Source organism: Xiphias gladius, chromosome 18 (assembly GCF_016859285.1).
Source record: "Xiphias gladius isolate SHS-SW01 ecotype Sanya breed wild chromosome 18, ASM1685928v1, whole genome shotgun sequence".
Taxonomy (NCBI): Eukaryota; Metazoa; Chordata; class Actinopteri; order Istiophoriformes; family Xiphiidae; genus Xiphias; species Xiphias gladius.
Window position 1 is genome coordinate 19529499 of NC_053417.1, and position 25524 is coordinate 19555022.

General features: G+C 41.0%; 3 protein-coding genes across 3 annotated transcripts; 1 reads left to right on the forward strand and 2 right to left on the reverse strand.

The window, feature by feature from the left end:
* Positions 1-491: 491 nt before the first annotated feature.
* On the forward strand, positions 492-4447 carry mrps25 (mitochondrial ribosomal protein S25). The gene is made up of 4 exons (XM_040152541.1): positions 492-752; positions 3083-3189; positions 3304-3391; positions 3667-4447. The coding sequence occupies exons 1-4, from the start codon at positions 619-621 to the stop codon at positions 3854-3856; spliced, it is 519 nt and encodes a 172-aa protein (XP_040008475.1). The 5' UTR covers positions 492-618; the 3' UTR covers positions 3857-4447.
* An 83-nt stretch (positions 4448-4530) lies between these two features.
* Positions 4531-12155, reverse strand: LOC120803726 (rabenosyn-5). The gene is made up of 12 exons (XM_040152538.1): positions 11988-12155; positions 10876-11164; positions 10405-10539; positions 10210-10310; positions 10048-10093; positions 9784-9945; positions 9401-9663; positions 9127-9197; positions 8929-9015; positions 8713-8815; positions 7983-8087; positions 4531-7889 (listed from the first exon to the last, which is right to left on the reverse strand). Exons 2-12 carry the CDS (start codon positions 11036-11038, stop codon positions 6786-6788), a joined length of 2340 nt encoding a protein of 779 aa, XP_040008472.1. The 5' UTR covers positions 11039-11164; positions 11988-12155; the 3' UTR covers positions 4531-6785.
* Positions 12156-14345: 2190 nt separating this feature from the next.
* Positions 14346-16805, reverse strand: trh (thyrotropin-releasing hormone). Its single transcript, XM_040152539.1, has 3 exons — positions 16759-16805; positions 16067-16280; positions 14346-15575 (listed from the first exon to the last, which is right to left on the reverse strand). Exons 2-3 carry the CDS (start codon positions 16260-16262, stop codon positions 14959-14961), a joined length of 813 nt encoding a protein of 270 aa, XP_040008473.1. The 5' UTR covers positions 16263-16280; positions 16759-16805; the 3' UTR covers positions 14346-14958.
* Positions 16806-25524: the final 8719 nt, after the last annotated feature.

The window sequence follows — 25524 nt, forward strand, 5'->3', positions numbered from 1 at the left end:
TTGTAGAATTGTGTAGAATTTATGTAGTTTTTAACAGCGAATGGTGACCAATTTGGCTCTTTTCTCTAAGGCTAGTGTTTGTGTGTTTTCTCATTTAAAGTGTGTTATTGGGTTTTGTTTTAGTTTAGTTTTTTGCAGCAATTCCTTTAATCTGACACAATTTTCCCCTATAGGAGACGATAAAATTAATCTTGAACCTTGAAGGGTTTTTGTCAGAATCAGCTATCCTAGTAATAAAGCTTTGGTAACAACATGGACAACACCGTGCAAGTTTTTTCTTCATCAATTAAGTGAAGGCAGTTATATAATATAATATATTTAATATATAACGCATTCATGATGAGTATAAAAATAAATATTTATGTGAATGTAGGGTTTTAATTTTGTTCAACTTTCTTCTCAAGCAGTGTTAGCACCTGTGCCTGTGAGCTCTTGTTCTAGCGGTAAAAGTGAATAAGGCACAGCGTAGGTAGAAACTACAATTACCAGTCCGCTCCTCTGTCGCTCGGGTTGACAATCACCTGCGACGTCATCAAAGCGCGTCCGTGTGCTTTTGCGACTCGCTCCAGGCGGCGACAGGTTTCAAATGGTATTTTGTAAATATTGAAGGAGTCTAAAATGCCTATGAAAGGGAGGTTTCCGATCAGGAGGACCCTGGAATACCTGCAGAAGGGCGACATCATCTTTAAAAACAGAGTGAAGATCATGACGGTGAATTACAACACACATGGGCAGCTCAGCGACGGAGCAAGGTCAGCGCTAACAGGCAGCTGTGTGGTCTCTCTCTCTCTCTATCTATCTATCTATCTATCTGCTATCTGTGTGTCTGTCTCGATTCAAAGGTGGAATATTAGATATTTTGTTGTTATTTGAAGCGAAAAGAAGTAAATATAAGCTCTGCAGCAAACAGACATTAACAAATGAGCCATTATGTTCTCAGATTTCAGTGCACTGTAACTTAGATTTCATAAGCTTAAAAAAATAGAAAAAAGTAAACAGGAGTTGTGGCTTGTGCACACGTTTGGCCTTCCTACTACTCCATTAACTCAATGGGCCTGTACAGGGAGTCAAGAATCGTCACTGGAAACTGTCAGCTGATGGCAATTAAAGAACTGATCTTCAAACCTTGTGGCAACACTCAACAACCATGGGTTCCTCTAAGCAACTGACTGAGAATCTGAAAGTGAGGCTAACTGATGCCTACAAAACAGAGGAGGGTATTAAAAGAAATCGAAGCGCTTCCAGCTTGGACTCTCCACTGTCTGAAATGTCATTAAGAAATGCCAGTCAAGGGGATCTGTGGAAGTCAAAACAAGATCTGGAAGACGAAGAAAACTTCCAGGTGAAAACTGCACGTCACCCCCGTATGACTGCAAAAGAGCTGCAGGAAGGTTTAGCTGACAGAGGAGTGGTGGTGCAGCGCTTATGCACAAACAGGGTCAGCAGAGGAGAATTTGCCTGTAACCTCAACACAAAATTCAGGGTCTTATGTCTGCAAAGCAACATCTGGATAATCCAGAGTAATTCTGGAAACAAGTGCTTTGGACAGATGAAGTTAACATTAAGCTGTTTGGACACAACCACTTTACCAAATGTTCCGCATGGGGGTGGAAATATTTTGCTTTGGGGCTGCGTGGCAGCCAGTGACACGGAAAACATTGCACAGATGGAGGGAGGAATAGGTTTTTCTAATTATGAGCAGATTCTGAAAAAAGACGCTGGTTTCTACAACAGGGCAAAGATCCAAAGCAGACCTCAAAATCCACCATGAACTACTACATAAACAGAAGCTGAAGCTTTTGGAACGACCCTCATAGTCCCCCGGCCTGAACATCACTAAAAATGTGTGGGCAGATCTTAAACATGCTCTGTGTGCAAGACAGCCCACAAATACATCAGAACTTGAAGTGAAGAGTGGGTTAAAAATCCCTAAATTTAAAAACAGAAAGACTCTTAGCTGGCTACAAAAAGTTTGCAAGCTATTATATCTGCCAAAGGGGGGAGGGTGACTAAGAACCTGCTTAGTAGGGTGCCCAAACATTTGCACATGCCACAGTTAGTTTCAATAATAAATAAAAATGAACAGGACATTAACATTTGAAGAAAGGTGCGTTTTGTTTTTTTTACCATATGTTTGCTTCAGCTCTCCGTGTCAGTTCATGACTCATTTCATCCCAGCAACAGTTAAAACACTGTATACATGTCTCAGAAGCATGTTGAGTAACAGTATCAGTTTTTAACACACTAACAGTATTGTACATGCATAACTGTACCAACCTCAGTTTCATATCATAGTATGTCTCAGGCTGTATGTAAGCAGCCATCACTATGAAACGTGGCAGGCACTTAACTGTCAATACTGTGATTATAGAGGTGCAACTAACAGTTCTTTCCAATATCAATAAATCTACTGATTGTTTTCTTGATTAGCATATTGATCGATTCATTGTTTGGTCAATAAACGGTCCAAAACCCTAAGATATTCATTCTCCCATCATAGCAGACAATTAAAAGCAGTAGATCTTGAGCAATTAATAGACTATCAAAATAGTTCGCCAATTTATTTTCTGTTGACCGACTAATAGATCAATCCACCACTTATTTCAGCCCTAATTTGTTTAGTTGACTTAAAACACAGAGTAAGTCGTCTATTTATTTAGCTATCAGAGCTAATCTCATGCTTTAAAGTAAACAAACAAAACCAAAATACTGCAAACATCATGTCTCAAATTGTTGAGTACCAGCACCTGTTTTCTCCCAAATTAACACATAAAAAGTTCAAATGACCCTTTAAAGTCAAACACACTAATCTAAAAAGAATGTAAACAGGTAGAAGGATTGTTCTTAGTCAATTCTGTGAATAGTTTAATTGGTCGATTTAGTATTTCATTTTAAGACCCCTCATAGAATTTCTGTACATGGCGATTACAGAAGATGGTTCGGTCCATTCAGGGTCAAGAATTTTGAAAAACAGAACTGGAAATGGAAAAAATGCCCCATATGTATTATATTTTGTTTCTCAAGAGTGTATCATTTGAAGAAAGTTTGAATGCCCGTGTAAACTCTCCCTTTTGTTTTGCAGAAAGTTTGTGTTCTTCAATATTCCTCAGATTCAGTACAAAAACCCATGGGTCCAAATAATGATGTTCAAAAATATGACACCGTCACCGTTCTTGAAGTTCTACCTGGGTGCGTAGCTTGGCGCTGTTTTTTCACCTGTATTATTAATAATTATTACCATTATAACTGTGTAATTTTGCAAATATTGTAACAGGCTGGGCTAATCTCCTGTCTCTCCTGCAGATGATGGGGAGCAAGTACTGGTGGATGTGGAAGGGAAGGACCACAAACAAATTTCGCAACATGTTCAGAAGATTTTGGGCAAATCAGAGTGAGATATTCAGAGTTATTTCTAAGCTTGAACCATGTTTCAGGACGCCTACATGACTATATGCTTGCGATTAGGGCTCTTAGTCCATCCAGAACATCATGAGTTATGTGGATGTATATTTTAATTTCACATGGCTGGAGCAATAAATACGAATAACTTCAGAAACCCGTATCACTTAACTGTAATTAAGCCTTCTGTGAAAAACGCCTTTTCCTACCGTGACCAGACAATCTGTTCTTGTGTTTATTTTACCCTCTCTCTCTCTCGGCTCACAGGGAAGTGTTACAAGCTGAGGCTCGTGCCAAGATGCAGGCCTCCAACCCCGCCAACTTTGGGCCAAAGAAGTACTGTCTGAGGGAGTGTATCTGTGAGGTGGAGGGCCAGGTGCCATGTCCTGGCACCACGCCGCTGCCCAAGGAGATGACAGGCAAATATCGAACCCAGATGGCAGCGTCACAGGAGTAAGACGCTGAGAAGGAGAGCAGAGTATTGTTGATTTACTGGACAATATTATTTTATTTTATTATTATAGTTACGTTTGATTTTGTACAATTACATAAAAGGACTAACACATTGCATATTTTGTTGTAAATGTGCACAAGTGAATGGGCCCCACTATTCTGTGTGCATTGAGGATCGTTAATGCCTGGACTGACACCCTGCACTCCACCATAAATCCAGCATAAACACTTGTCAGTGTTGGGGCAGTTTGGATAAACTTGGCATCACACCTTGTGTTTGTACACGATGTGACCCGGTCAGGGATCCCTCACATCCGGATGTGAGCTGAATATTGCAATGTAAACATTCAAATAAAACCAATATTTACCCGAGCGGCAGTAGTAACCAGCCCACTTGTAGAAAAAAATCATAATCCAAAGTAATCACAACCACAATATTCTCATTTTAGAGGCAGGATCAAGTTTAGATTGACTAGACACAGGGTTATGACATTTATGAAAAAAAGAGAAATTCAACCATATTTTACTGTAGTCAACTTTTTTTTTTATTGGTGCTGAGATGTAATTTTCTAAAGTTAATAAATCGATGTCTGTGTTTTGTTTTGCAGTTATTGTTTTAAATGCAGAGGTGTTAGTCAAATTACTTCCAAAGCTAAAAACGAACTGCTAAGAGACATGAAGAAGCTCCTGGAGTTATGAAATCAGTCACAAAACATTTAGTGTCACATCTTTTGCTTCTGTGGACGTCACAGATAAGCAGTCTGAGAATAACAGACAATACTTTGGTCTATGAAGAGAAATATGGACAGTCTGACTGACAGGAAAGCACAATGAGATTCATGTAGCGATAGTTTTAGCAGCACTGTGAGTGATAATACTTGCTGGCATTCATGTAGTGTAAATATGTCTAAAATGCTGCTATGACCCAAGGATCATTTAATTTCTGTGCACACTGGGATTTCAGTGAATTCTGGTGCCTTATTTTTTGACTTAAAGTTGCCTACAATGTGCCTTGGCAAATAGTGTTCAGTATGTACATGGTGAGTGCTGGGTGAGCTGGCTGGATGAACTTGGAACTTCTTAGATGAAACTACTTAACGTTTAACATGCCTTACATACAGATCTTACCCAACACCACGGAACAAGAGTTAAGTGTTGAGAGATTTTATCAGTTTGTCCAAATTTATAAAAAACAAAAGCAGGAAGACAAGCTTGGCCGCAAGCTCGATAATAAGATCCGCATCAAACAGCACTTCAAAGACACACACACACACACACACACACACACACACACGAATCATGCAGCCCAAGTGCTCAGTTGGAACAGTAGAGCCACTGTGAACAACAGCATCACAACCTGCAGAAGTCGCACATTAGGACGCGGAAAAACTTTTGTTCACTTGGCTTGCTGTGGCATTTATGATGCAGTCAGTAAAAATAAAGATCTCATATGCAACAATGGCAAAGTCAGCAATGACTTGCACCAGATGCACAAAAAAAGAAAAAAAACAATCAGCTAGATCATCTCAACCATGCAGACAGAGAAAATGTCGCATAACAGCATTAGGTTAACATGTGCATTTGAATTCAGTTTTACAGAAAGAAACTATTTTCACTGAAACTCAAATTAACAGCTGTTAGAACAAAAACTTTACTGTCATGGATATTATACTGCAAATGTAGCTGTAGTTATTAGCAGTGTGATTAATGATTAAAAGCTTTTCCCTACAATCATGAGATCACAAAGATACACCAGTATTGGCAGGACTGACAAGCAACAAAAATGGCTTAATTCTGTGTAATGGCCTTTAATTTCCCTTTCAAATCTATGAGAAAAGGGTCATAGGTGCTGCAACGACGAGTGGTGCAAAAGGTGAGACTGAATTAGTACTTTAGGCCTATGATTAAACATTAATATCTAACAATTTTCCTTCAAATACTAGGCTGCCCAAAAATGGTCTAAAAAGTCTGTTTCCATTTGTTTCTCATTACATTATCAGATGGTTTACACATCAAAGTATGTTTACAGGTCTTGCGGAGTACTACTGCATATGTGAAAAGAAGTTGCATAAAACCTCTTGTGGCTCCAGGGAGAGCTGCATGAAGCCTGCTCCTCATCTCTGTATGAGGCTAGCGACTCGAGTTTTTGTTAGCCACTACTGGTATAACACAGCCAAATCTCTGACGGAACTGTGGGCAGTTACATTGTGGGTAATGTAGGAAGAATGTGTGGAATAAAACAAGACGATATCTCAGGTTCTGGTGCATCAATTTTGTATCAGTGCAATGCTCGGTGGAGTCCTCTTAATTGAATTTGGCAGCAAAAAAAAAAAAAAAGCTCTTGAAATGACTTACTACTCAAGTATGGATTTTGTGCATCAATCGATTGCTGCCCTGGCTTGTTTGTTCAGCCATGGATTTATTCAACCTTAGCCGTGGTATTACGTTATGTCTTCATTCATAGCATCTGACAGAGAGCCAAATCACACATTCTGACGTCCAAAAGACCGCAGCCAGAATCAACTCAAAGAACCATCTGAGAGTCCCATTAAAAAATCTTCAAAGTGGCATTCTTCTGTCTTACATTATTCATGTTTGCACTGATACAAGAGGATAACATCCTCAGCACTTCGCACTACCTGTACAAATGGATTTTTACTTTTGCTGCTTAAAAATTGTGCATGCTGGGATATGCTCCAGCTCTCTGTGACTCTCTGCAGGATACGTGGTTTTGAAAGACGTTGGGAAATTAACTGAGTCATTCCAGACTACTGATGTCAAGTACATTTAATTTTGGGACTAACCTAATCTTTCTGTGGTACAGCAGACTTCACCCAGACTAAAATCAGTGGGCTCATTAGTCGTGTGATGTGAGCTAGCCTTGCAGGACTTGGTAAGTAGCACATAATCAGGGGACTTTTGGAGAAAAGGTGTCAGTGCTTCTTTTTCTTTTGTTCCTGTAGGGTGTGCTGCAGCTCTCTCAGGTTCTCTGACAGGAGCTCCACCTCATCGAGACGGCCGCTGAGCTTGGCATCAAAAATGTAGGCCCTAATGTTGTCAATCTGCTGCAGCAGCAGTTCTTCCTCTATCATGTCCAAATCGGGCAAAACCTCGTCATTATCTTCCCCCTCAAAGGGGTTGGTCGAGTCTCCTGGAGAATTCCCAGAGGCCTCCATGAAAGGGTTACCTGGGTCAATGTCGTCATCCTCCTCAAAAGGGTTGCCAGGTACAGTCTCAGCCTGTTTGTCCTCTTCAATGTCTTCATCAAAAGGGTTGTATTCTTTCTTCCCATTGGTCACTTCTTTGTGTTCCCTCTTGATGTCTTCAAAAAAAGGATTGGATGGATCTTCCTCAATGGGAGTAGAGTCCTCCTCATCGAAAGGGTTCAGGGAGGTGTTGTTCTGTCCTTCAACACCAGGGGGTGTTACGTGCCCCCCTAAGCTTCTCAACCTAGGTGGTGAATCCTCTTGGCTTGAGGGAGCGGGGAATGCTCTTACAGACGACGGGCTCCTCTCAGCTTTAGGAGTCAGATCCTCTGCTGCAGTGTCTTCCTCTTCCTGGAAACCTCCTACCGGTCTGATATCCAGAGACCTCTCCCAGGTGAAGGAAGGCTGGGTGGAGACAACAGCAGGGCCCCAGTGCTCCCTCTCCTCCCTTTCCTTGGCCTCCAAGCGATGGAACTCCCCCTGCTGCAAGCTCTCCTCCTCAGCCAGCTTCTGGGAGAGAGCGATGGCCAGGCTGGTCTGCTGCTGGTCGTATTCATCCTGCAGCTGACGCAAGTTCTCCTCCAACATTGCTACCTCGTCTGTTCTCTGGGCCTGCCGCGCTTGACGGAGGAATGACTGAATGTTCTCAATCTGCTGTAGTAGGGGATCTTCCAGCTCGCTGCGTGTATGAACAGAGTCTGCGGAGGGCAACCAGCCACCAGCTTTGGTCATGCGTGGGTCTCTAGGGGCTTGTGGCAGCTCTCCATTGGTGCTGACAGGTGGACGGTTTCTCTCAGACTCCTGCCTTCTCTTCAGGGCCTCCTGGGCTGCCTGTTGATGAGGAGAGCAGATCAAGTTCATACATATAGTACCTTTTTGACTGATAACAAAAATGTATAGAGAAGTATCATTACACAATCTCACCAGTCTCTCTTGTTGGAGTCTCTTCTCTTGTTCTTGTTTCCTCTTTTCTTTCAGCTCGTCATATTTCTCCTTAGTGGGTAAAGACATGAGACCTAACAGCTTCTCCTAAAACAGGGAGGACACAAAGAAGGGGTGAATTAAGGGAAAGTAAGGATCAAGGGAGAAAGACTTATGTAGCAGAAATACTGTATAAATGTAACAGAATGATGACTGGAAGATGATATATAGCCCCATTCAAACAGGATTTATTTCGCTAGGGGAGGTGGGTTGATTTCAGTATTAACTCTGCTGGTCAGTGATTTTCATTCCTTGCTGTCTTTGCAGGAAACTCCCTGGACCTCCCATAATTTAAGTCATGTCTAGAGAGACACCTTACATTTTTGGGGTGTTTTTTCTGAGTTGTTATACAAGCTGGTGTGTTTCATCAGCTCAGCGCACAGTGTGACAACTCCAGTAGAAGCAAAAAAGGATTTTACTAATCTAAAAGATCACTCGCTAACATCAGTCAACTTATACGATGAAGGAAAACGTGACCAACAACCCGCGAGCTTATCTAATGGGCTGTTGTAATGTCACGTTATGGATGATTCTGGCTTTGCAAGGCAACCTAAAAAGGCGCAGCCTAATCGAAATTCAGACAAAGGACAATTTTGATGTGCGTAATATTTATTCCGTCTGAACGTGGCGTATGTCTTTTGTCACACTGAGTACTGTCTGAACCTGGTCTCACCTGAACAAATAGTGTGGCTGTATACCGGACCATCCTCTGCAGCTGGAGCGCCTTCGGATGCGGTGGTGGATCATCTTTAACTCCCAGTGTTAAAATCCTCTTACTGACAAGAAAACAGAGAACTCCATTTGATCTTTTAAAAACTCATTTTTGACAAACATGACAAAAGGAGTTCTATTCAGTTTTGAAAAACAGTTGTTCAGGACTGATATGTACCTTAGAGCATCGATTAGTTCATAGTATTTCTGTACTTCCAGTCTCAGTCCGCCAGCAGTGTCAAGATTGTATGTGGTTTCTCCGGCACTGTGAGAGCATACAGCCATGACAGTAAGCAATAAAACAGTCCCTGAAATCAAAGACCGTTTCTAAAATGAGTCATGCTTATTAAATAACTGCTTTTTATATGAGGCTTACTTGAGAGATTCAGCCATTCGGATATATTCTGGCGCCTTTTCATCCACTTTCTCCATGCACATCCTCAGCCTCTGACCGGAAGACAAGTTTTGAGCAAGTGAACAACAGGAAACCCCAAAAGAAAAACACTGCTTGACGGGAAGGATACAACACAGTAAACTCAAGACAGCTTCAGAAGAAAACACAGATTTTACTCCCCTCCAACTGGGACCAGAATAGGAGGCAGATTTTGAGTTCTGCAATAATCCTTTTCATGTTGTTTTCATTTACCAACCTCATAAAGTTTCACTATATCAGGCATGTGGTCCTTCTCTTCCAACTTCTGCTGTCTCTTCAACAGTGTGTCCATACAGTGGTGGCAGCAGCGGATCTTCTCGTCGTCCTTCTCCTCAAGCATGGAGGTTACACTGCTCAGGCTGCTGATGCTGCCTCTCCTGGAGCCCATACCACTGCTACCACCTCCTGTTGGGGGAGACTGGGACTGACTGGGGCTTCCATGTACACACAGGGCTTCTCGTGTCCCATTAATCAGCTTTTCTGTCAGCAGACAAAAGGCAAAAAATCCACAGCAATGAGGCACATATGGCAAAACTTGACTTCAACAAGATATATCTTATGATTGTTTTTCTGGAGTTTTTAAATTTTGCTCATACATACGGGCCAAAGGTAAGGGGACAAATTCCATGCACTTCCTACACATGATGGACCCACAGAGACGACAGTGATGCCGTCTGTTCCGGATGTTGAACTTGTTTCCACAGTCAGGACAGAACGGGACATCTGAGTCATTCACCCATGAAACTACAGACTTCTCAATGGCTATAAAGGAGGATGAACACTCATTAGTTTTATAATAATAAATAAATAATGTTCAGATACACTGAGAGGAGCCAGACTTGTAATGGAAACACGTGGACAAACCTCTGATTTTGGCAGCATCTGAGTTGATCCTATCAAACGATGTCAACTGAAACGAGAGTTTTCATGAGTTGGCACAATTAAGCCCATCTCATGTCTAATTTCAACAACAGCAGGGAGAAAATCATGCTTTGAATGAGCTATGACTTGCTATTGTAAGCACACCTTTTCCAGTCTGATGATAAGCTTGTTGACCTCAATGACATAATGATCTATCCTGGCTGCCCGGTGTTTTTTGAATAAGTCTAAGTGACTTCTAGTTGCTCCTACAAAAGAAATGAGAATGATTACTGTCAGTGTATCATATTATACAGCTGCTAAAACTTCATACATTTTCTAGCAATAATATAATAATCTCACCCAGTTCCTGAGGCTCCCACATATAGGGGTCCACTCCACCATAGTAGAAGGACTCATAACTGCCAGCATCCGGTCTGTCATCTCCATCCCTCTTTAACAGCTTGTCTTTGGCTTTTTTTGCCTTCTGAACCAAACCTGTCCACAAATGTAAAGAAATTGCAGATAGGCTATTATACAGTATACATGGGTGCTGATTAATCTTTTATTTGAGTAGTCATCATTTTCCTTTTTTCATCTATTGTCTCTCCCTGAGAAGGTGCAGCAGCATATTCTGCCAGCTCATGCCGGCAACAATTTCCCCTGGTCCACTGACACTGCTTTTTTTTTAAAAGAAATAACTCATTTTTTTCTAAACTAAGCGGTACAAAGTTATTTTTTTTTCTTTATACTCTGTTTTGCACTAAAACATGGTAAGCCTCGAATGGCTTGTGGCTGTGAGCGAAGTCAACAAATAAAACACATGGGACTCACTTTTGAGCTGTCCCCTAACATGGCGGTCATCCCCAGAGTGCTCCTCTTCATAGTGGTCTTGGAGTTGGTAGAATGACTGAAGGTCTTTCAGGCACAATGGGCAAAGAAAGCCCTCCTTCACTTCACCTGTGCCCTCAAAGGGGGGAGGGTAGCCGGAGGCCATGACAGCAGTGGGATGTGTTGTCGGAGAAGATGTGCAAGGTGGGAGGATCCTGCTTCGGCCCACATGTCATGGGGTGCGCAATCCACCCCATATTAGCTCCATCATGCCAGAGAAAATCCTGGGACACTGGAGTGAAGAACAAAGTAGACTGAAACTACATAAATTAAACAAAACACAGAAACGAACTGCAGTTCTTTTAGAGAATTAATGTTATTACTAACTTTCCTAATAGTCTAACAAAGTGTTTCACATGTACTCCAGTTGGGAGTGTGTAGTTCAACCACTTTTGGTCTTTTATGCAGACCTACCAATGCATCCTTCGCAACAGTGATACAACGTGACTTTGATATGATTAAAATATGGGCGGAAGGAGAGTCACCTTTTAAATTGGCACACTAAGTTTGAGAAGATTGTGACGCTGAAATATATTAAATTTCTTACTTGGTATAAAAGAATATAGTTGGGGTTATTCCACCTGTACACATGTCGCTCATTATCTTGCAATATTGTTTTCACGAGTGAAGTAAAAGGTTTAATTTTGTCCGCTCGCAGAAACCTTAAGGTCCTTTTTTTTAAGTAATGAACGCTACATGTTTACCAGCTAACGTTAACTAAGAGTTCATTTACCTAAACAACTCCTTTTGTTTATCCAACACACGCAGTCAGCGAAATGCAAACCTAAATTTACGTGCAGCTATAGCGAGCACTATTTTATTTGGTGTTATATATCTGCATGTGAGTTTAAATTGCCTAATATACGTGTAACGCCGGCCGTCGTGATACTGCACAGATAATGTAACGTTAGCTGGACAATGCTAACAGCGGGTCTCGGCTTTCTTTTGGCATCGTTTCTCCAGCCTCGTCGTTCAAGACACGGGAATAAATGACTCCCAGCTTCACAGAAAATATACTCGCGGACTTATCAACACGATGGATCATTCATACTTACAAATGTATCCAACAATAACTGTGTTGTTGACAGTTTGGACTCTCTCTGACAGCTCGACAGCACCAGCTGCAGCAGCAGCAGCAGCAACAGCAGCAGCCTGGTCATGTGATTAGCATTCAGTCTGTACGAGAAGAGAAGAGGGACAAATGGCACAAAACGCACACGAACTGGGCCCCATCACAACTCCGGATCAAAATGTGAGTACTACACTTGGCATCTATGGCTGGATTAATATGCTAGGAGGGAAAACTCTTATTGCACCCCCCATCTATAGGCTACATGGTAGTTTCATTATTTCCACCCAGAAACCAACCAGTACTCCTGTGAGGAAATGATTGGTTGATTAATTAATTAGAAATTTGACAGCAAAAAAAAAATCACTGTTACCAGCTTGTAAAATGTGAATTTGGGGCTTTTAACTGTTGGTTCGACAAAAAAAGCATTTTGAATATGTTAATCGTCAGCCTCAGGTAACAATGATGGGCCTTTTACCACCATTTTTATTTTTATTTTTAGATTTTACACACTAAACAATAAATCGGGTATTAAATAAAACATTTGTCAGTCGTATTGATAATGAAAATAATTGTTGGTTGCAGCCTTAAGGTACTTCTATGATGGTATAATACTACCTTGCCTAAGGTTTTCTACGTGTCAGTTACGTGAAGCACAGATCAAATGGAAGCAAACTGATAAAACACTTTACAACAAATAATCACAATATAAACTAAAACAATTAAGATCTTAAAACTAGATTTTGACACAGAGTCACTCAAATCGACAAGGTTACAACATGTAGGATGAAGGAGCCATAGCTGATACTGTATTTCAGTGGTGAAAATTTCTAATAAATTTGTGATTTATTAAATCAATGTAGACCCAAATGATTCGTGGTGAACCTGGGGTTTTGGTTTCCCCAAGGGGTCTGGGGACCCTGGGTGGTTGCCCAGTTGGTGATCCAGCCCTGTTGGCCTTGTTAGTGGAACAGCCGATTTCAATGATCCAGTCTTTCAGCCTCTTTAAGACACAAACATGAGCAGTTCATGCTGCACAAAAGTTTGGCATGACGAATGGAGTGTGCTTGCTATGAGCTCAATTATGTTGGCAAATGCCGAATATCCATCCAAAAAATGATTAGCTCTCCCGGTTTTGCCCCGGGGCCCACTCACGGGTTGTTACAGTCATGGGCAAATTAAAGTGTAACTCTGGGACTATCTCAGCTGTCCTCAGTCTGGGGGTCAGGACTGTGAATCTGAGGTGTTACAGATGACTGAAAGTATACGGAAAAATGGAAATTTATGTTTTGTATGAAAATAATCTTTGAAAACTTTTCTTTGAATTTGGCTTCTTTGTTGCGAAATCGTTGGATGCGTTTACCTTTTCGGGCCTCTAAAATTAATTTGAATTAAACATTCTGAAAAGGAAAAATATGTCTTGGGTTGAACTGCTCAAAACTCACGTCCACACTGAGACAATTAGCTGTTATAAGGGGTCACAAGTGGACTTTGCACCATTTTCAGGGGGCCCATAACCAAAACTGTTGAAAAGCACTGAACTACACTATCCGCAGAGCCAGTGAAGTGCATTTGTCGGGGTGTGTGCCTATCGCTGTCATACTTTACAGATGGGCTTAATGTACTTTTTAAAGACATCTTATGACCGAAACATAGAAAAAAACTCCAAAGCCACAAGTAATTAATATAAATTATATCTATTTCCTGTGGCCTTCTGTCCTTGAGGAATTTAAGATAATCTAAAACAGTTCATGCATAAAATATAATTGATCTGAATTTGTTCATACTGTGTATTAGATGCTGCTCAAGGGTCTCTCAATCCATGGACCCCTGGACATTACTGATGGAGTTGAAAGATGTGTGTGTGTGTGTGTGTGTGTGTGTGTGTGTGTGTCTGTGCGTGTCTGTGCGTGTGTGTGTGTGTGTGTGTGTGTGTGTGTGTGTGTGTGTGTGTGTGTGTGTGTGTGTGTGTGTGTGTGTTTCGGCGGAGCATCTCTACCATTAGATCTCCGTCTCTAACTCACATGCTTCGTGAATAATTTGCATATTGATCAGGCCCGTGGACAGCTGCTCCCAAGGCTCTGATGGAATAAGCCCAATTAAATTAAGAGGCGGGTACCTGACACTCCCTGTCTGCTCTTGAGGTGCATTAATCATTCTAGATGAGGCTAAATCAGAGCGACTGCTTTGTTGGTCTACACACCAGTTAGACCTAGTTGGGCTGAATCAACAGTTTAATAGGCTTTAGTTCACCGAGGCATGCGTTTACTGCAACTAAAGCAAACAATACATTTTTACCAGCGCATTTTATTGTCCCACAAAAACATTGGTGGTAGACTTTTAATTTACAACACAACATGATCCATGCAATAACGTGTAGAAAAATAATCAATGACAACATTTATTTGCTGTGGTTTTCGTTATATTTTACATAAGTAGAAAAGAATGAGACACAAATCAGTCAGGGAATGCGATTTCTATGCATAAGTGTAAACGTGGCCACTCGCATGTAATTCGAGTCAGGTGCTGCACTGACAAGCGTGTGTTGCCTCACGGAGGCGTCATCGCAAAAGCCAGCAGACTGATGCTTTCATCCTTGGACTTGATTTCGGCATAAGTAGCCTGATTAACGGAATAAACATGAAGTGGTGATAATTAAAATAATCATTCATTAGTAAAGTTCGACAAAGGGAGCGCACTCTTATGAAAACCTTATTTACAGCGGTGTAGTCAGTTTGGAGGACAATTAGGCACAAGCTCCCCAAGGAACCAAACAGCACGATTAATGTTTTTGCGATGATACAGTAATTGTCTGCCAAAGAAAAAAACACTGTCACAAAAGGTTACATGGTGTCAATTCTTTTTTCATTTTTAATAATTCATTATGGTCACTAATTTAAACATTTATTTGTTTACAATACAGTAGTGTACGCACAGCGGAGCTTGTTTTCTTTAACCTACTCTCCTTCCACGAAATCCTCCTCGGGTGCAAACCTTTTACCCGGGTGTTGTCTCTTCTCCTCGGCATGACTCTTGTTCATGTTGTCTAAAAAGTCGAGCAGCAGACTCGCCTTGCTGCAGCTCGTAGGGTCCAATACATCACACGGACTGTTTGTGCCCAAATCCGGACTCGAGTTATCCCAAAACCGTTTTCCGGGGTGTTGACGCTTTTCCAACTCTGGGAGGTCTTCGTCTCCGTCCGCATCCCAGTCCCCATCCCCATCCTCGCCCTCGGGGTGGCGCTTACCTGGGTGCTGGCGTTTGCTGTGCAGCACCAGGTAGCGCTTGCCGGGGTGCTGCCGTTTAGAAAGTTCACTCAGGAGTATCACGGGGTCGTCAGAAACGTGTCCCGTCGTGGAGCGCCTCCCCGGGTGCTGCCTCTTCTGGAGCTCCATGAACGAGTGCAGTTCGTCTTCGCGTTTGCCCGGGTGCTGTCTCTTTTGAACATCCAAATACTGATCATCCTCGTCCTCTTCTCTCCTCCCCGGATGCTGCCGCTTCTCCAAATCCTCGCTGTATCTCTTACCGGGATGCTGTCGTTTTGTCACCCATTCTGGCTGGGAGGAAAGTCCCTCTGGAGAGAGAAGAACACCACTTAGATTGCTCCGAGCAGGCCCAACACTTAAAGTATCCCCGTGCTGCAAAAATGTGCCTCACCAGCTTGCCTATAACGTGCGTAAATTGCGCACAAATGAGCGTAGTTGGTGGACCACATCCCATGCATCATATTAAAATGGGGGTAGATTCTTTCCAATTTTCACGTTTTAAAACACATTTTCGAACATTATTTATTATCGTTACTTAAAATGATCTCACCGGAAAACACCCTAAAGTTGGCGTAAAGCTCAGAACTGCCTTGACCATCGCTGCTGCCACTTTACTGTAAGATTTCAGCTCAAAACGTTGAACAAAAACCCAAATGTCTTATGTCGTGTTAGTAGAAATACAATTACTGACAGACTCGAAAGTGTTAATCAAACATGTTTAAGTACGTTACGGCACCATTTTTTCAAATCAGTGCCTTGGCCGTCTGTAAAGTTGACCCAAAGCTTATGTTTCACGCACCGTTTCTGTCGTCGTCTTCCTGCAGCTTTCTGAGAATGGACCGTAGCAGGAGACTTTCTGCTCTCTGTAGTATGATGTCGTCTATGGTCCTTCGGTCCGTCTCATCAGTCTCCTCGGCGGGGATGCCCTGTCCCGCAGACACCGTCAAGTTGCAGAGCACGAGAGTAGCCAAGATGAGAAGACATGTCGACTTCATGGTAAGTTGGTTGGACGTCTGTTGAAGAAATAGATCATGGTCGATGGGAAATGTATTGGAGAAAAGTGATCTAGTCTATAAACATATGGCTACACTGCAGTAAGTGAATTTCCCAAGTTATTTGATCCAATATCAAGATCCAAAATCTATTTTTTTCTGAAAATAAATGTCAAATGGAGATCATTTGACCAGTGCAAACAGCATCTTATTTCAGGTTGTTATGGGCATTTTTTCCCCCCTCAAAGCTGATTGCTACTCTTTAATTCCGATCTCATACAAGTGCTTATAAAATCCTGAAGTAGCAGCAGCTCAAACGTGTTTTACAGAAAGAAAAGACATAAACCGAAGGTCATGCGGTCTAAGAAACCTCAGAAATAAATTTGAAGAATGAATCATCAATTTGATCCGCCCAGATATGATCAAGCGGGACTTCTAAAACAAAAGATAGACAAATTTAACTTGCACACGAATTCATTCGGAAGTGCGCCCGACTCACCTGGGAAGTATCCAAATTCTGCGCTCTCCCGGCCACTGTTGGGCGCTTCGCCGGCGGTGGTGACAGTTGCTCTCGGCCTCTGGCGGCGGTCGGTGACCCTCGGAGGCCAAGTCTAGGGGTGTGAGCGGACAACTTTCCGCCTCAGCATTTATACTTACCGGTCGCTGTCGTCACGCCGACGCCGGAGTCGTTTTTTAAGTATCCCTCGTACCCACTGATGTCACCAAGTCGTAGGCAACTGAAGGCGGTGAGTGATCCCCCTCGCAGGGGGCCGCTGCCCGATTTCTCATTTGAAAAACATATGAAGGACCGAGTCTGAGATAGACAGCTGGCTCTACTACAGAATGCCTGGATATGATTAATTCATTCATTAGAAAATAAATAACTAAGTTTGGGGCTGCGTAATGCACACGTTCTTTATCCATACTAAGCCTCCCAATCATTTCCCCTTTAAGTTTAGTGATCTTTCATTTTGGCGTAGATTAATATTGATTCATTATTTCTGCATTTTCTGTATTGAGCGTGTCTCCCTACAACAGGCTGCTATGTTTTTGTTTTTTTTTAATTGCTATTTTCCATTCAGATGGCGACATAAACGGTCCAAATATTTTTAACAAAAAAAAAATCAGAAGGTCTCCTGTGGGGCACCAGTAAAGGCTGCAGAGAGATGTATTCGTATTTTTCATGAATACCCTAAGGTCACAGAACTCAGGAGGGAGAGCTGAACCCATCTGGTTCTTCTAAGCACAAATAATGCACTTTCTGGTCACGATGCAACACAGCTGAATGGATCAGAGGCAAGTTTTACATGGAGTGGGAGCAAGGGGACTTCGCCTTGGTATCTTATCGAGCAACCAGAAAAAGCACAGTGTGGTAACTTCTGAAGTTCAAATATTTATTAACTTCTCAACATCCACTTCCCCCTTCAATTTCCCCTTAAGTAGCTTTAAGATTGTCAAAATCGTTTTATTCTGCTCTATCTGACAGTATAATAAATTGTGTATCGTCTTGTTTCAGCTGTTCTTTGAAGCTATATGGTGGAAAGATAGTGAAATATTCTAATCCAAGACTCCTTTTTTTTTTTTTTTGGCAGTAGTACCAAAGCATCAGATAAAAAAAAAAAACTCCAGATATCTTGTGCATCGATTTATTCACATTTCACCCCAAAATATTTGGTACCTTTGGACATTTTATGATCTCCACTAGAATTTTAGATGAAGTTCTGGCTGCACAGAAAGGATTTCTAATGGTTGAGCCAGAGCTAGTTGATTGGAGTTTAAGAGGTTAACATAATTAGTCAAATTTGTTTTTTTGGGGGGGGGGTTGATGCCTCATGCAGCAACAATGTCTCTGCGGGTAAAGAAAGGTGGTGCAATGAAGGAAACATAGGGATGACAGTTACACTTTAAAGCCTGAGTTCATACAAGCAGAGCAACCCAGTTTTTCCTTTTTTACACAAACGTCTCTCTCTCCATCCAGATAGCACTGATGTGATTTGCGGAGGTCTGAAAGTGTCTGCAGATGCCCGCTGTCTAAAAAAGATCTGTGTCCAGCTGTCTATTTCTGTGCACAGCAAATTGAGACCTCCACAAAAACACACAATGACATGGAGGTGGATGTAAACACATGGCTTTTGTCTCAGCTGAATGTCAGGTCAGTTCACTTGAGTGCTGTCAAAACTGAACCGGTCATGAGAACTGAGATTGTTTGTTTTTAACTGCCTCAATTCCTAGTCAGAAAATACTTTTTCTTTTTTTTTTTTTTAAGGAGATTTGGTGCTCATAAACCTTATATATTGTTGAGCACCACTGAATTAAAATATGAGTCTCAAGGCCTTAATCCAAATCTCAGCACAATTACCTGTATGAAACTATCTGCAGATATATCCTTGTCCATTATGCAGAGTCAAATCACCCAACCATCAGGATGAAATCCTGCATAGTCACACTCAGTCAGTGGTGACTGTCGGTGTGAATTGAGTTGACCCTGTAATTCTATAATTACTTGCTTTCAACGTGCTGTCATGTCCAATACTTCAAGCGGGTTTGGGCTCCTCCTGAGCCTGTAGTTAAAAACATTAATATCATGGTGGAAATCCCTAGGTATGCTTTATGATAGATTTTTAGTTTTTAGATTTTTTTAGTTTTCTTCATTTCATCTATAGCTATAAAATTACATATCTTAATTTATTTTGTTAGGAAACAATATAAATATCTCTTTGTCATCCCCTTTGATGTAAAAAAAAAAAAAAAAGTCACATCAGTATCCTCTCATGAGCACTGATGCACTTCTGCAGTTAAAATAGGCTAAACATTTTTTTAAAAGAGTACTTTGTTAAACCCAACCAGCTGACTGCAATGTCTCTCTTCTCAGTTAAACTCAGTTACAGTGTGAAGGAGAAAGAATAATTCCCCGTGAGACCACACTCTCTGTCTGGCAGTGTGTTCTTTCTGCACTGAATTGCCTTAGACAAACACAGAAAGTGACATTGGCACAATTAAGACATGTCTGATCTGTATAGGAAACCACCCCCTTACGTCCGTCATTTATGTCCCTTCCCTCCTATTAGGCCAAGTGTGTAAGGACATGCCCAAAGGGAACCAATTAATTGCCCAGGAGAGTGTGTGTGTGTGTGTGTGTGTGTTGGATTTTAAGCAGTTTAAAAAGTCAGCGTGTGCTTCAACAAGTGAAGGTGTGCAGAATCTGTTCAGAGAATGAGTGGTCCTGATACTGAAGATGTAGAACAATTAAAGCAGATGGAGTGATTGCTGCAGGTGTTGCAGCATTTACCTTGTCGCCTTTTTCCCTTTACCACTGTAAGGCTGTGATTAAAATACGCCCTCCTTTCTCTTGATTCAGTCTCAGGCTGCCTGCACAAAAAAAAAGCTTGCTATCAGAGTCTTTCAGAGCTGGGAAATCACAACAATTAGTATTCCGGTCAGTATTATGTAGCTAGTGTACTGAGGAAGAGGACAGGTTAAGTATACAGCCTGTGCGGTGTGAGAAAATAATAAGTCTCATTAGCCTTTATCCTCTGTTTACTCTTGCTGGTGTTAATTATATATATATTTTTTTACAGTCATGGTGAACTTCTTTAGAGTGTAAAGGAAGCTTCTGTAAAGCTACATATCATCCTGTGTGTGTATTCAGATTAATGCCTGTATCACCAAGATGTTGTATTATTGGGTTAGCAGCTATCTTTGGTCTTAACTCAGGTCACAAAGCTGTCCTTTCTTTTAACCAGGTTAGATCACCATGGTAACCTATTGCACGGCAGATCAACCTCAGAGGATCAGTGGCCGGTTTCACAAAAATAGACTCTGACTGTGATTAATAATCAGACTAATAATCAGACTTAGCATAGATGTCTAAATTCACGAATTAATGAATAATGAGTTCATAGATCTACCTAGTTCTTCACTATCTTAAGTAGGACAAATTTTCCAAATAATCTGGGTAAATTAAGACTTTTTTTAAACTAAAAAACATGGCTGACCAAGCAACTGTATCAAACCGCTTAGCTCTGTCCACTCTAGCAGAACATTTTTGCCTTTTGGAAGAATTCAACTGTTACAAGAACATTATAATGTAATAGTATAGTTAAAGAGTTTATAATTGTAATAAAAGCAAGTAATAAAGAGCAGTATGGGGCGACCTGGTGACCGAACGGTTAAGGCACATATCACGTAACCACAACGTTCATAGTTCGACCTCTTGCCCCACATTTCCTATCGCTCTCTGTTTTCCGACTGTCTGAATAAAGGCAAAATGTCAAAGAAATCTTTAAAAAAAGAGGGTAAGACATATTTTTAAATCTTTTTAGACTCAACGAGATAATAATTGTTAAAGAGGAATTCTACTGATTTTATACATTAAAGTCTCTTTTCAGGTCCTAGGATTAGAGCTCCAGAGAGAGCTGCGTGAAAGCTGATATATTACCTCATGTGATGTCACTTGAGTCAGCATCTGCTGTCTGAAAGTTAAAAAAAAAAAAAAATGTTGTAGTTTGGTATTAGAAAGAAGTGAGCTTACCAGACCTGTCGGTGGTCAAGTTGCATTTCGGGTAATGTAAGTGCCTTGACAATAAGGAAGCATGCGGGAAATAAGAAAGACAATATCTTTCGTTCTGCTGCATTGATTTTGATCTTTTTTTTAAAAAAATATTCATTGTGGGTCCGACAGTGTTATATGAGTGCATTGCTAAACCAGTGAAGTACTCTTGTAAGAAAACCTATACCCCCTGTCCCCTTGTAGTGTCTTGTTCTTTTCTAGTTGTGTGATTATATTGCACACTATACAGTATATCTAACCTCGGTGAATATCACCTTTTGCTGATGCATTTACCTATTTCCCTTCCAACATTTCAGTTTCATTTCATATTAAGTACTCCACTCATGGTTCTGATTATGTTGCTTGAGAACTCCAGCTATATTGGAAAACCCATAGTTAACTGAGCCAGTGACAGTTAATCTAAAGAGAGCCAGGCTAAATTGAAGTTTCTCTGTGATACAGGCCCTAGATTTTGTTATCCGTCTGCCCTTTGAAGCTCAAGAGAATGAAACATCTTCATCTGTAGCTTAGGGCTTGATGATCCCTGCAGTTTCAGTACTGTGAAGTCAAAGGCAGCTGTGCTCAAGAAATGTCCTCAAAGAAAACATAACACACATGTACAGTGTAATATCACCATGACCATCGCACACACTGAACCACTTAACTAGAGAGATTAGCATAATTAGGCATTTGACTGATGGCATTTAAATAATCTCGGAGAGGAAATTGTACTGACATAAATTTCAGTAAGCAGTATTTTATCAAGTGTCAGGACACATAAAACAGATAGTTCTGATCCTCATCTCTCTCACCAAGTAGCAGTCTGAGTGGTGACACGCAAATAGTGCATTAATAGTTAAATCTGAAATAACTGACGTTTTTTGCCACTATGAGGCAAAGTATTAGATAACACTGGCATATTATCACTTTAAAAAATTGTTATGGCAAACTTGTTAGCAAACAGTTGCCTATTGACACACATCGGGCAGACATGGAGCAACATTAGCAGTTATTTGGAGTAGTGTTTCAGGCTGCCGGACAAGTGTAAGTCCAATAACCACTCTGCTTTTAGCTCGGTTTTTGGTCTCCACCAATTCCTGAAATGAATATCTTGCTGACTCTGGTCGCTAACTGTGATTGTTTGCCACTTGATATTGAGTGGGAGGTGTGCAGACCTTTTTAGCTGAAACAGCTGCCTGCTGGAGACTGTCCTTGCAAAGAAAATAACTATATCTGTCATTTCAGCAAGTGCTCCAAAACAAAATCTGTTTACGTTCAAATGACTAAGCTCATTAGCGGCTGTAGTAATTATGACTGGAGCAAAGGAGGAAATAAGGTAGAGTTATTATAGAGCAAGAGAGTTGGTGTTGGTGGAAATGAGGTTGTGGGCTGTAAAGCCAAAATAATGACCTGAAAGATGCTAAAACGTTCTGTATGGCTGAGGGGAACTGCAGAGTCAGGCAATATTTGTCTGCGGGTTTGTCACCAGGAGCAACCTCTTTTACATTACATGTATTCAACCGACGTATGTTTAATATAAAAATCTTTATTATAGTAGATTTAGGGTTTATTTCTGTAATTATGCATTCAGGGGGTATTAGGAGAATTAGCAATCATGAAGTTTATACTATTCAAGAATAATGCTGCAGTGAGCCATAAGCCAGAGTGGTGAACAATGCCTCTTAGAAGTTCTAAAATCACATTCAAGCACAGCCCGTCATGACTTACTGCTTAATAATCTTCTAGTATCTCTTTCAATGCAGAGAATGAGGGATTTTCTGGTTGTATGAAAACAAATGAGTGCAGAAAAGGATGGTCACTAAAAAGAAGTCTCCGCAAAGTTCTGTCAAACTCACTGGAAGTAGAGAGTAGATCTGTAGACAGGTGAAAACCAATCTATCGGTGTTCATAGACACTTCAGAGCAAATCAGTCAGAGGTGTCAAGTTGAGAGACAAGACGTCTGACTGGTACTGCAAGGGCGTGTTAGGAGCGGAGAGTAGAAGACGGACAGGATGAAGGCAGACACCAGAAAAAAAAGCGACACAAACAAACAAACAAATAAATAAATAAATAAATGGACAAGCGAGTGTGTGTGGATGGCACGATAACCCTGTCTCCCAAAAATGACACTGGCCTGACAGAGGTCACTGCAGCGGGGAATGAGTGACAGTTTTCAGGGTGCAGATGGCTGGCTGGAAGTGTGTGTGTATATGTGTGGAGGGGGAGTGTGTCACAGGTCAGGAAGACAGACTCAGCCTCTGTGGGGAGCTTGTTGTCTTTGTCTTGCATGTTAATAGCATGCAGAAATTCAAAGGAAAGCCTCTCAGTAGTGATTCTTTCCCCTAGAAATCTTATGTCATGTTCGTTCAAATGCACTTGTTCTTGGTTGGGCATGATTTGTTTTGTATGAATGATTTCTTACTACTGTCAATAGAAGTATTTTTTGCATATTCTAAAGATAGATTGATAAATTACTTCACAAAAGAATACAGGTTCTCACCTGTGCTGATTGTTTTACCCTTTATGCTCTGTTTGAGAGCCGTACCAGCTGAATTGTTGGAGTTGTTGGTGAGTAATCTTTGACCTGTAGTGGGTGTCCACATTTAAATCATGTGAGAACAGGGGATGAGGGACAGGGGCAATTTGCGTCAGAGAGTGTCTATTCACTGGCAATATACTTGAAGTAAATATGACAATGGGTTCTTAAAGTGCTCACACAGTGGGTGATTTTGCAGCAGCCCCCCTACTGCTGTTTATGAAATAACAACACTGTATCAAGACCGTGATCCATCACAATCCTGCACACTGCAGCTGCAAAATGGCTGTACAGAGGGCTGTGACATCAAGTGATTTGCTGTTTGTCACAAAACTAACCCTGCCATCTACAGCAGGATATCAACACAGTGAAGGTTTAGAAAACCATCTTTTATATTAAGGTAGCACCTGACCATTTTGACAAAAAGTGAAACAAAGCTTTTCTCCCAGTAGTATATTCCCATTGAGCCTATTTAGCCTTCACATACGTATTTACAAAAGTTTTGTACTATTTCTCACTAGTGCCAAATCTAGAAGTAGCTGTCATGGGTGTCACTGGATATCAGAAACTTTTTTTCCTTTTTTATGCAACTATTTCTTCTAGTAGGGATTTTTATTTTGCCATTTTGTGGCTAAGACTGTAAAATCAGTGCTCAAAAGCTGGGTTTGTTTTTGTTCCCTTATTGGCTTATGCCTTATTTCCTTATTTTTCATCACACAGAACATTTAGTTGGAGTCACAATATACAGTATACACACATGGATAGACATAGGTACAAACACACACGAGCACACACACTAGAAGAGAAAGAGGATTTTGCATTATTTATTTTCAAATTTCATCTCTGTTTTTAGCTGTGTGTCTGTTGCCCTGAGAATCCCATTATCTCTCAATAACCTGTGAGGCGCCTGTGTGTTTCTTCAGCCGGAGACCATGATTAGTGCAGTACTACCACATGCTACAGCTCACTTATCATCGCGCTCCTGCTCTTTCCCTCCGCGTCTGTGCTCCCTCATCTTCACACCCCTCCATCAAAGTCAGGTAGTGTCTGGAGCCAGCCGTAATTGTGGTAGATTGAGCTGATCTTTCGGTCTCACGCCCAGCTGAAATGGCAGATGCGAGGTTTTAAATATTTCATTCTTCAGGAGTGATGAAATGGAAAATATTTCACGGAAAAAAAAGTTCCATAAAGAGACCTTAATCAGAGCACTGCAGAAAAAATTCTTCATCTTATCAAGCCACTTTGTCTGTAATTGAGTCCTAAAACCCCAAATTTCAACCTGTCAGCCTGGTAATCAGAATGAATTCTCATTTCTTTCCACTTGATCATTCATTAGAATCACTATTTGAATTGCTGAGAAATTGTAGATGTGGGCAGTGATTCAGGTCTGAACCCAGGAAACCATCAACTTGTTGCCAATACAAATTAACTTGTTTCAAGAATTAACTTGTCAGAAGCAAGTGTTAGTTTGATACCAGAGGAGTGATTGGCTGTATCTGTCCTTTTCAAACACTCTCTGTTTAGAAATTGTTGAAACCAGTCAATTTGTGTCCAAAACAAGCTGCAACAATCTTACAACCCCGCACAGAATTGAACTTTTTTAAAGATATTATTGCTTTAGTACTCAATAACAGACAAAATGGCTTGTTAAGATGAGGGGTTTAGTGCAAGAAGTGGAGAAGTTGTTCAGAGAAAAAAGTGGTAAAGTCTGGTTTGGCTTTATTTACCAAGAACGACAGGAATTTGGGCTGTGTACTTGAAAGGCAATAGTCTTTCAGCAGAATATAAGGTTATTATGTTGTGTATTCTGACAGTCTTTTGACTGGTCTTTAAACCAGCTAAAATAAATATTTTTATATCAACAGCTCATCAAGTGACTACTTGTATGTGAAAGGAGTTCCTCTTAGAAATGAACCCACTGAGAAGTATCACCCGACTCAACCAAAATTTAGGAATTACAGTCATTTTTATACATAGTCCCTCTTTTTCAGAGGCTGAAAAGTAATTGGACAATTGCCTGCCAATCAGTTTCATGGCCAGGTGTGGCCTGTTCCCTCATTATTTCATGACAAGTTAAGCAGATAAGAGATCTGAAGTTAATTCCAAGTGTTTAATTTGCATTTGGTGGCTGTCCATCAGAACTCTCAATATGCGGTCCAAAGAGGTGTCAATACAAGTG